At 40.0% G+C, this 13,002-nt stretch overlaps 1 protein-coding gene across 8 annotated transcripts in view; it reads right to left on the reverse strand.

The window, feature by feature from the left end:
* Window positions 1-13,002, reverse strand: part of vari (MAGUK p55 subfamily member vari) — a 101,789-nt gene that overhangs the window by 19,337 nt on the left and 69,450 nt on the right. For 3 of the 8 annotated variants that reach the window (XM_076189958.1, XM_076189959.1, XM_076189957.1), the window contains exon 1: window positions 4,602-4,835. The exons of the other annotated variants lie outside the window; for them this stretch is intronic. In XM_076189958.1, the coding sequence (XP_076046073.1) occupies window positions 4,602-4,820 (219 nt within the window). In that variant the 5' untranslated portion in view covers window positions 4,821-4,835. Of the gene's footprint in view, window positions 1-4,601; window positions 4,836-13,002 lie in introns of those variants that run through there. 8 annotated transcript variants of the gene reach the window in all.

A 13,002-nucleotide genomic window follows, 5' to 3' on the forward strand; every position in this document is an offset into this window, starting at 1 on the left:
CTAACAATAACCACGATAATATATGTAAGGTCCTTTCCCCCTTCACCCATCTTTCAACCATTTGTTGTCCCTCTTATCTTGGCTCCTCCTGGATGACGGGTCATCCCTGCCTCCCTCCCCATTGCTCGATCAGAAGCATTGCAACAATATTGACAATATCAGTACACTAATAATGACCTGTAATTTCTTCTTTAGTTTAAATTCAAAGATATATATATATATATATATATATATATATATATATATATATATATATATATATATATATTGATAACGAAGAACCCACAGTCGGAATAAAAGGAAACTTAGAAGAAAGTATAACTTCTATATTTCGGCTAATAACTAAAACTATTAGCCGAAATATAGAAGTTATACTTTCCTCTAAGTTTCCTTTTATTCCGACTGGGTTCTTCGTGATTATCATTTACAAATGTGCCACTACATTTTGTCCAAGTGATATATATATATATATATATATATATATATATATATATATATATATATACATACATAAATATATACATATATATACATATATATACATATACATATATATATACATATATATATACATATATATATATATACACATACATATAGATATACATTATATATATATTTATACATATATATACATATACATATATATATATATACATGCATATATATATATACATGCATATATATATGCATATATATATATATACATGCATATATATATATATATATCAATATATACATATATAGTTTAATATATATATATATATATATATATATATATATACATGCATATATATATATATTACATGCATATATATATATATATTACATATATATATATATATATATATATATATATATATATATATATATATAAAACTCTAAACACTCTCCAAAAGCAGATCACTTTTTCCAGTGATTCTATAGGTCAATGACCTTTGTGTATACCGGAAGCGTAGTACAAAGGGCAGGCCCATTTCGCCCGGGGTCAAATTACAACTCCTGAGTAGGCGGATTTCCTACCACCTTCACCACCAAATCTACAGTAACAGTAAAACCATGAGAACGCGCATGCATTTTACAAAATACAATTAGGCGAAATGCGATTTGGCGAAATGCATTTTTGGCCAAATGCAGTTTGGCGAAAAAAAAAAATGAGTTTGTCGCGGTCCAGCACATAAGTGATACACAACGTCACACCGCGTCACGCATGGCGTCATGTTGCGAGGAGGAGGAGCGTCATAGCGGGCCTTCGTAAAACATTGGCAACACTGTCGACCTGGTTATTCGTACGACGCTCCAGTAGCAGTAGTAGTAGCAATGATAATAATAATAATAATAATTAATAATAATAATAATAATAATAATAGCTATAATAATGATGATAATATGATAATATCAATAATAGCAATAATAATAATAATAATAATAATAATAATAATAATAATAATGAGAATTATAACAACAATGACACTAAAATAATAACGAAAAATAATTATAATAATGATATCAATGATAACAACAATAACAATAATAATTGCACTGAAATAATAACGATAATTATGATAATGATGATAATAATTATAATAGATAATAATAATAAAAGGAATGGGGGTAAAACATGTCGACACTTAACCGCGGTAGTTCTTAGTCACTTGTCCGTAAATCGTCCTGAGTTTTCGAACACTCGAACGTTCAAAGTTCAACGCGAGCTTCGTGAACCTTGCTCCCCATCCCTCCCAGCCTCTTCCTCTTCCTCACCCTCCTCCTCTTCCTCTACTCCTTTCCGTCACGTTTAATTTCCCTTTCAACCAAAGGTCGTGAATTGACAAAATCAAGTTCCCTCGGTTGTAAAAATTCGGAGGAAATGGAAATGCGTCCTGAATCGAGTCCCCAGGAATTTTAATCTCTTCCGGAGGTTTACAAAGGATTGCAGAGGATTAAAAAGGCGGAGCATGCCGACAGGAGACCTTTTGGTCCGTATCAGGGTCGGATGCGAAAAAATAATGATAAATAAATAAATAAAAACTGTAATAAAGTAATTAATAATAAACAAAACAAATGCATGATACAATTAGGCGAAATGCAATTTGGTGAAATGCATTTTGGCCAAATGCAGTTTGGCGAAAGAGGAATGTTCTCCTTTGAGTACAACATCGCTTTACGCCATTCAGGACATAATCCTCACGGGCGAACGCACTTCTGAAGCTGGATTAGCCAGAATAAAATGCATGAAGTGAGTTACTGTGTTGGCCAGGTTCACAAGATCATGCACGAAGTGGTCCATCACACTTGAGCGCATCCACAGGGGAACTGGAGCAGCCATTACCTCATCGCATTGTTTGTCAACAAACGCACGTGGATGCGCGCGCAGCAAGCTTGTGAGCGACCAACCACAGAGGCGGGTTGTTCGATTTGAACACCTAAATATACCTCCTTTTTGTTTGTTTATTCATTTATTCAGTTACTTATTTATTACTTACTTATCTTCATGCTAGCCTCGTTTATTTCTTTATTCTGAACATCATCACCATAATCATTATAACTACTACTAGTCATCACCTAATCCTATCATAATCCTCATTATCAGTATCAATAATCTTATCATTTGTACCAGTTTCATTATCCCCGCTGTTGTTAATAGCAGTAGGGATACTGAAACTGATTTTTAAACTGTTGAGTAACTGGTATATAAATTGATATAGTACTGGCATTTCTTTTTCGGCGTGGGCTGCAAGTAGACCAAGTTTTATTTTTATTTTTATCTCATTGTATTTTTTTATTATTATTTTTTATTATTTTCAGGATGAGCTGACCATTACACCTAGGAAGTCCCTTAATTCAACACTAGCCAACCGCCACTTGTGCAGACGTTTGAGCCGGAACTGGCCCCCCAGGACATACAATACCACCAATTCCAGAAGTGGGTTTATGTCCTGGGCCCAAACGTCCGTACAAGTGGCGGTTGGCGAGTGTTGGATTGAGGGACCTAGGTGTACTCCCTTCAAGACGGTGAAGTCATCTTCAGATCTCTGCTAGCGTAAATGCCAAATATTTCATTCAGCTAAGGGGTCCCCGCTCTCATAAGAACATAAGAATGGAAGAGATTGCAAGAGACCATAAGGTCTACACTATGTAGTACAATATCCGTTACCACCTATCATCCCCATCCATAAAGTTATCTAACCTTTTCTTAAAACAACCGTGTCAGAGCTAACTACATGGTTACTGAGTCTATTCCATTCGTTAACTAATTTATTGGTAAACCAGTTCTTGCCTATTTCCTTCTTAGTCTCTTCAGTGTGGAAAGTTGTCATTGTTGTTCTTTGTTGTTGATTATATTACAAGTGATACTGTTCTTGGTTATGATAATGTTTGGTGATGTTGCTGATTATGTTACTTTATATATATATATACATATATATATACATACACACATATTGGTGATGTTGCTGTTGATTATGTTACATTATATATATATATATATATATATATATATATATATATATATATATATATAATTCCGGCTGTCGTCCCCTGATTCGAACCAGGCACATGATTTCTCATTGCCGTCGTCCTGCCGACTGAGTTACTGACCCTATAAAACCCTACAACCTACACACACACATATATATATATATATATATATATATATATATATAATGGTATATATGGACAGACTTTCTCTTATGTATTCATCATTGAAAGTGATGGCAAATTGTGCACATATCATTTTCTTAAGTGTATTTTCCATATACCTTACTTCCTTTGAAATGAGGCTTATGATGTCACTGTAGGTAATCATTATTACTAAATCATGATTTTGGGTACAAAATCCTTTTTGAGTAGCTTGGGATATTCTCTCTCTATGGTTAGGCTAAGAACGTTCCGATGAATGGTGTGATGATATTTCATTTTGGAAATAAGCTCCACCGTAAGGACTCGAACCTTTGCCTTAGTCCTTGCGGTGGAGCATATTTCCATTTGTCAAAATGACACACGACATATTCCATTTTATACGTTTGTGTTCATACTTGCTCCACTGGGAGAGGTTACCGGGTACGTCGGGTAGTGACGAACTGTCGTATGCTTGGGAAGGCAAAAGAGAGCAAGTCCATAGTAAGGTATATGTAAAATACCTTTAAAAAGACAATAAGCTCACAACTAGCCATACACACACACACACGCACAGACACACACACACACCAAGAACTTTTTCTCCCTTATAAGGGAGATAGCCAAGCCAAAGACCTGTACCTACTCTCACATAATCCCCTCCTCTCCGCCATCCTTTCTCCCCTCTCCTCTTAGTTCACATATCAGGTACAGAAACACACACACACACACACACATATACTTTCTTATAGTGATGAGATTGTGTCATTTTGTTTTCTTTTCTTTCCTTTTTCTTCTTTTTTAAATCTGCACGGAAGGATAAAACACTCCGTCCACCTCACGCCATCCTAAGAGGGATCCCACCCCGAGTTTGGGAACGAATACATTCTAAAGGTTAACCCTTTGACGTGTATCCTGATCAACCCAGATGAATAAAATCACCTGACGTCACTAGGAAGGTCGAGAGGAGCCCTTCCTTTCCCTACCTTCTTCACGACGACAGCCATCGGTTCCCCAAACCTCCTTGGCTCCTTCTTCTCCTCCTCCTCCTCCTCCTCCTTCGTGGCACTCTTCCCTCTTCTCCCGTGCGCCAGAGTGCCGTCCATCCTGTCCAGGCTGGTGCCACTCCTGAGTAGGCTGCAGAAACTTTCCTTGCTCACACCCACGGCCCTGGACTTCTTCAAGCTCCGCCAACGATCCCGCATTGTCGTGCCAGGGGTAAGACTTCCGTGCCAGGAAGGTGCCACACAAAGACGGACGTAGTGCCACGATAAGGGTGCCAAGTGCCAATCTGCGAGCTTGAAGGACTGCCGTGTCACTTTCCTAAACCGTCAACAAAGACTATTCATTTAAACCAATATTGCGTTCGAGTTTGGATTAAAAAATAATAATAACTGGACAGGCACTATTTAGAGCACTTCACTGATAACGATTAATTCTTTTTATTGTCTATTATTTATTTTTTGTTTCCACAAACGCATTAATGGACTGAGTGTAGACTTAATCTACGTCTGAACTCTAGTCCAACACACAACCGACGTAGTTAACCCGAACACAAACCGTGATTAACTGGCGAATGACGAATATGATATTCATAAAGTAACACCTGGCAACCCTTTTGTTTACATCCGTTGCTAGGGGCAACCCTGCGGCTATTTGGCAGTCGCCTCGAGCTCTCTGTTTTTGGTTTGCTCTCTACTCTTCTATTTGAGAGTTGACGATTTAAACAACTCTGATCTCGTGAGAACTATGGTAATACTTTGACCTGGTAACTTGTAAATATTCACTGCAAAATGCCTTACCGCTCCAAGCGCGGACAGACACTAATTACAGGTATACGCGTACATACACGTACACACACACGTACATACCCATACACATACACACACACACACATCCTCAGGGAATTACATAAGGCCCCCGAGGAAAAGTAAATATTATAAAATAAAATAATATAAAACAAAACAAAATAATAACATAAAATACACCAAAATAAAATAAACATAAATGAATAAATGGAAATTGTGAATACACAGCAACAGAAGACACCATTTCCCATTGCGTGAGAAATTGGGGGGGTTAATTGTCCCCACACGAATCAATGAATATTAAAATATGCAAAGCCACATTAAGTTCACGATGATCACGGAGGAGGGGGAAATAGGGGGAGTGTGTGTGTGTGTGATTCACCATGGTCTTGGATCACGTGTTGGACTCATGATCGACACCAATTTCCATTCCGGAAGAGAGCTCAGAGCTCATATATATATGACCGATCTATGGGTAATGCTGTGACCTTACACGCGCACACAACCCCAACTCCCCGCCCACGAGAGTTGGAGTAACGACTCGCAGCGCAGCGATACTGAAATAATTTCAGCCCTGGGCGGGATTCGAACCCGGACCGCCGTAGTGCCAGGCGAGAAGCACAGCGCCACGAGGTGTGTGTAGTACTTCCTCGTCGGCGGACCCGGGTTCGATTCTGACGGACACCGGTGACAGCCACCTGCCCGAGGATGTCCGAGTACATAAGGCAAGGGTGACTCGACTTCGGTGTCCTTACTCTCTCTTCTGTCGCCTCGGAGGGGACTAAGAGGAGTAGGAGAGGGAAGGGGGGAGTTGGGGGAAGGGAGGAGGAGTTGGGGAGGGAGAGGGAGGGTTGGGGAGGGAGAGGGGGAGTTGGGGGAAGGGGAGGGGGGAGTTGGGGGAAGGGAGGAGGAGTTGGGGAAGGGGAGGGGGAATGGGGGAGGGAGAGGGGGAGTTGGGGGAGGGAGAGGGGAAGTTGGGGAAGGGAGAGGGGGAGTTGGGGAGGGAGAGGGAGGGTTGTAGGAGGGGAGGGGGAGTTTGAGGAGGGAGAGGGGGAGTTGGGGGAGAGAGGGGGAAGTTGGGGAGGGAGAGGGGGAACTGGGGAGGGAAAGGGGGAACTGGGGAGGGAAAGGGGGAGTTGGGGAGGGAGAGGAGACAAAGACAACGAAGGCAGGAAAGAAGAAGAAAGAGGATCGCGCGGTGTAGTGCCATCTATTGGTTGCACCTGTAACCAGTTCTGAGTTCAGTTTTCAGTTTCATCATTTCCACTCAATTATTTATTTGCGTATTTGTGTAATTATTCAATTAACTAATTACACAATTTATCTATTTATTCTTTTGTGTATGTTAGGTGGGAAATACTGTGCAAGTGACAATTCTATTGGCAATATTTGAATTTAACGAATAAAAAGAATAAGAAATTAGGAAATGAATATGAAAAGCACGAGACAGATGGTCAGCGCCATCTCTTGAACGAGCGAAGAATTACGGACATAAACACATTTTAGTTACTCGATTTTTGTCTTTCAGGAAGTCTTTACGAAAAGGTAAAATAGAAAAAAGAAAAGAAAAAACAAGAAAGAGGAAAAGGTAAAAAGAAAAAGAGAAAATATATGATAAAGAGGAATAATGATAATAATAATGAAGTAGAAGACATAGAACAGAAAGAGTCACTGTGGGTACACGAAAAAAAAAAAATGAAAAATGAAAAATAGGAATACCAAAAATAATAATAAAGTAGAAGACATAGAAGAAAATGTCGTTGAGTCAGCGTTTAATCTTCGTACACGAAAAAAAAATAAAATAAAAAGAGCAATAATAATAATAATAATAATAATAATAATAAAGTAGAAGACATAGAAGAAAATGTCGTTGAGTCAGCGTTTAATCTTCGTACACGAAAAAAAAATAAAATAAAAAGAGCAATAATAATAATAATAATAATAATAATAATAATAATAAAGTAGAAGACATAGAAGAGAAGAAGTCATTGAGTCAGGGTTTCGTCTTCGTACAAAGCCAGCCAGGCAGTCGACCAGATTCTCGTCGAACTCGTCGACATCGGACGCGAATCGACCGGACCCGTTCTTCCAGATATTCCGGACCGACGACGACCACGACGACAGCCCGGGGTGGTCGATCATTCGTCGTCCCTCTAAGCCATTTTACACGGGGCAAGTTAAGCGTGCAAGTTACTTGCTTGGTACAAGTTACTTGACATCGCGTGTAAACATCAGCTTGACAAAAAAAAAAAAAAAAAAAAAAAGAAAAAAAAAAATGTCAAACAGATGTTTACACAAGCCAAGTAACTTGCGCACTTAACTTGCCTATCAACTTGCTCCGTGTAAACGAGGCTTTATTACGTGGGCCGGGAGGAGGCCAACAGGAGACCTTTGGGTCCATAATGAGGTGGGATGCCAATAGATAAATTAGCAAATAAATAAGTAAATAAATATATAAAAATTAACAAATTAAAAAGTAAAACAAAATGAATAAACAACACATATAAATGAAAAAAACAATAAAAACGAAACGAAACAAAACAAAACAAACAAATGGACAACAGGAAAACGAAATAAAAAAATAGAAATAAAATAAAATAATATAAAAGTCCGGAAGACTTTATTCAGCCAAGGATTCTCGGGAGGCCACCACCGACCAAGACCCGGTTCGAGTCCCGACACTATCAACCTCTGGGCTGAATAAAACTAGATTAGAGCAGGATCCATAGAAAACGTTCACCGCTAGAACCGGGAACAGGAACCCGGAATCGGGAACAGGAACCCGGAATCGGGAACAGATCCCGGAATCGGGAACAGGACCCCGGAATCGGGAACAGGACCCCGGAATCGGGAACAGGAACCCGGAATCGGGAACAGATCCCGGAATCGGGAACAGGACCCCGGAATCGGGAACAGGAATGCGGAGCTGGAACCGGAATCCGGCAACCCGGAACCAATTTGACACCCCCCTCCCCACTTCCGGACCAATTACCGGACACACAGAAACCTCCTCTTCCCGAAGGCCATCACGTCATCCCAACTATACCTATGCATTTATTCATTTTATTTATTATAATTTATATTGTTATAGTTTTTATCTATTTATCATTATTATGAGTTTTTCTCGCATCCGACCTTGTTATGGACCAAAAGGTCTCTTATCGGAATGCTCCGCCTTTGTAATCCTTTGTAAAGGGGGGAGGGGAGGGGGAGGACGGAGAGGGGGGAGGGCCCGGAGACGAATAAAATCCACCGGCGGCAAACGAAACACAAGGAACAGTGCCAACAGGTACGCAAGTGACCAACCCTCAGACAATGTCACTCAGCTTCGGGGCGGATTCTCAACTCTTCCTGGTATTCTGATTGGTATTCTCTTCGGTATTCTTGTGGGGGATACTTAGTATTCCCTCGGTGTCGAGGTCGGGTGGGCAACCCACATCCACATCCTCGGCCGGAAGTGCCACAAAAGAATGCTCCGTGGCTCTGGTCCAAAGGGGTGTTTTGTGAACGGGGCGCCGCGCCGCCTGTCATGCGGACCTTGTCGTGACGTCAAAAGGTGGAATGACGTCATGGTTACGTCAAACAGCTTTATCCTATTTTCATTTATTTGTTATTTGTTCTCTGGAGTACATGACATAAAGATGGCGTCGCTTACTCTTATGTTTCTGAAGCAATGTTCCTGAAACAATGTTTCTGAAACAATGTTTCCTAAGCAATGTCTCCGAAACAATGTTCCTGAAACATTGTCTCAGAAACAATGCTTCTGAAATAATGTCTCAGAAATTATGTTTCCGAGACAATGATCTGGTTTACTGGTTCATCTCTAAAATCAACCCAAAACCTCCTATAAGTATATATATATATATATATATATATATATATATATATATATATATATAAACATATATATATATATATACACATATATATACATATATATATACAGAAATATATATATATATATATGTATACATATATATATATATACATATATATATATGTATATATATATATATATATATATACAGTATATACAACTTACCAACCACATTAACTTTTCCCATTCTAATTTCTTGCAAACACGATCGAGACTAAGAAAATATCGATGGAAATATATTCGGAAAATCATACACTGTCGGGCTCAGGACTCGAACCAATCCGATACGTATTAAGTGGACAGTGACTTAATTTGCTACGTATCGGGTTGGATCAAGTCCTCAGCCCGACAGCGCATCAGTTTCCGAATATGCTTCCATCGAGCTCCTGTTAGCCTCGATCGTGTTTGCAAGAAATTAAAATAGAAATAAGTTGATGTGGTTGATAAGATGAAAATCTATGTGCTAAGGAGCATATATATATATATATATATATATATATATATATATATATATATATATATATATATATATATATATATACATTATATTATATTATCGACATTATATATTATATTATCGACATTATATTATATTATAACGTCATTATTATTGACATTATATTGTATTATAACGTCATCATATCGACAGTGTAAATTATTATTGACATTATATTATATTATAACGTCATCATATCCACAGTATAAATTATCAAACTATTCCGCCGCGTGAAACAATAAATAAACAAGCTTTTAAATAAAATAAATACAACAATAGAACAATATAAATACAAAATAATAATAATAATAATAATATAAAAAATAAATAAATCAACCTTCTAGTAACACTGCCAACGGACTGGCTGTTGCCATACAACGATCTCGTTTCTCTACTAAGATCCGTTGAAAGAGAATAATAGTGACCGTTACCTGTAGAGAATGTCGCTCTTCCCTCAAGCTATCCTGGCCTTCCCCCGCCCCCCCCCCTTCCTCCTTCTCCTCCTCATCCCTTTCCCTCTCCGCTCCCATTTTCCTTCCCTTCCCCCTCTTCCTCCTCCCATCTCCCCGTCCTTCCTCTTCTTCCCCTCCCTTCCCCCTCCCCCGTCACCCAATACCCGCGAGCCGATATGACGTAGTCGGAGGGGGGCCCCGGAAGAAGCATAAGGACCACTCAAACCTAATGTACTAAATTTACCTCGTATATCTATCGCTTTGACGGTGACCAGAGTAAAATCTCTGAATGCCGCCAGCATGCAATTATGTGTGCGAAACCAGAACGGTGGATGGGTCCAAATCAACTGTTTTCCCCGTCGACAAAAATCGACGCTATTTTCTCTCGTGCGAAGGCGGTATACCTCGAGGGCTTTGGAGCGCGAGTCTCTCCTGAGGATGAACTTTTGTTCCCCCGAATTCGCTTGGTCATCATCATTTCGCATCTCCGCTCCTCCCTCACCACACCCTAACCCAGCGGCACATTTTTTCATTTGCATGTTTCAAACATTGGCGAAAATACAACCAACAAATACAAATATACACAAAAACGATTAAAAATGCATAAACAAATACAAATATACACAAAAACTATTAAAAATGCATAATACAAATATACTTAAAATTATTGAAAATGCATAATTTAATACAAATATACACAAAATCGATGAAATAAATAAACAAATAAATTGTTTAAATAATAAACAAATATGTTAACGTATGTGGATAAATTATTAAGAAAGTGGATAAAATACACAAATAAAAGACCAGTAGAGTGTAGATGAAAAATAGATAAAGAAATAGATAAATAATTTAGTTCCGAAAAGGGAATGATCTTTATGTTTTGACTAAATCGATTTAAGGAACCACCAACGAGAGAAGGTCTGCCCACTGCTGACCTTCCCTACCTCCACGTGACGTCACCAGGAAGCGTCGGGCCAATGAGAGACCTCGAGGTGTTCATGACGTCAGTAGAGGGTTCTTATGGGCAGGTGGGAGAGTGGAGAGAGGGGAGAGAGAAGAGAGAGGGGAGAGAGTAGAGAGAGGCGAGAAGGAGAGAGAAGAGAGAGGGATGAGAAGGAGAGAGAGAGGAGAGAGGGAAGAGAGGTGAGAAGAAGAATGGAGAGAGGGAAGAAAGGAGAGAGAGAGAGAGAGGGGAGTTCGGGGGTTAGAGGGGAGAGGGGAAGAAGAGAGAGGGGAATAGGGGGGAAATACTGTAGTAGGGGATGGAAGAGTACCTCAAGGCTAGTGCTATGCTAATACGCCTCAGGCTCCTCGTTATCCATACCAACGAAGAGACATCCCCCCACCCGGAGACCTCAACGCAGACACGGACTTCGCAGACAAACTCGTCCGTCCGGGACTTCGAAGACGAACTCGCCCGTCCGGTACTTCGAAGGACTCTGCGGCAAGGTCTGCGAAGAACGGTTCCCGGTCTTTGGTTCCCTGGACACGTTCTGTCCGGGCGAGGTCACATGGTACGTTCCTTGTCTCAACTTCTGCTTCGTTTCCTGGTCCGGAAACGTTCCCGGGAACAGGGTACGCGATCACAGTGAATTGCAGCTATAGAAGCAAGACGCCTTCAAGAGACCTTTTAGTCCATAAGGAGATCAGATTAAAAAAATAATAAAAGATAAAAAATAAAATTAAAAAATAATAATATAAATTACATAAACAAACAAATACACAAATAAACGAGTAAATAAACAAAATAAAAATAAGATAAACAAATAAATATAATAACAAAATGTAAATAAATAAATAAATAAGATAAAAAAAAGGTATGGGTTTCTCATGAGTGAAATCTGAGTGTATTACATTCGACTGCATCGGCTGGAGGCTTACTCCATTCAATGGCGACGCAGTTAGGCAAAGAGAGAGAGGGGAGGAGGAAGAGATGGAGGGGGAGGAGGGATGAAGGAGGGAGAGAGGGGGAAGGAGGAAGAGAGAGAGATGTGGGAGGAGGGAGAGAGGCGAGGAGAGAGAGAAAGAGGGAGAGAGGGAGAGAGATGTAAAGATATATTTATATATATATACATATATGTATATATGTATATATATACACATATATGTATATATGTATATATATACTCGTATATATACATATATGTATATATGTATATATATATATATATGTAGAGAGAGAGAGAGAGAGAGAGAGGAGAGAAGATCATGCATCTGTACGTGCGGAAGACAGACGACAGACCTTGCAGCAGTTTATTCTGGTTACCGCTGCACTATTGCCTTCAGCTTCAAGAACGGCACTCCGCTCTGTGTAGTCCCGAGCAAAGCAGGCCCCCCTAATGACGTAACTATGACGTCACTTCACGAGTGGTTTGTTTACTCCGACTCTCTGGTTGATTTAAATCCCAAAGACGAGGCTGGACTGGACTGGAAAGCGACTCTCAGTGACCCTGAGACTGGGAACTAAGGGAGGGGAGGGACTAGGGAGGGAAGAAGGGAGGGAAGGAAGAGAAGGGAGGGAAGGGAGGAAGGGAGGAAGGGAGGAAAGAGAGGGAAGGGAAGGAAGGGGGGAAAGAAAGAAGGGAGGAAGGGAGGGAAGGGAGGAAGGGAGGGAGGGAAGGAAGGGGAGGGAGGAAGGGAGGAAAGGGAGGAAGGGAGGGAAAGGAGGAAAGGGAGAGGAGGGAGGGAAGGGGGGAAGGAAAGAAGGGAGGAAGGGAGGGAAGGAAGGGGAGGGAGGAAGGGAGGGAAGGG

This window comes from Oratosquilla oratoria, chromosome 9 (genome assembly GCF_046742065.1).
Source record: "Oratosquilla oratoria isolate Oo_2021 chromosome 9, ASM4674206v1, whole genome shotgun sequence".
In the NCBI taxonomy this organism is placed as follows: Eukaryota; Metazoa; Arthropoda; class Malacostraca; order Stomatopoda; family Squillidae; genus Oratosquilla; species Oratosquilla oratoria.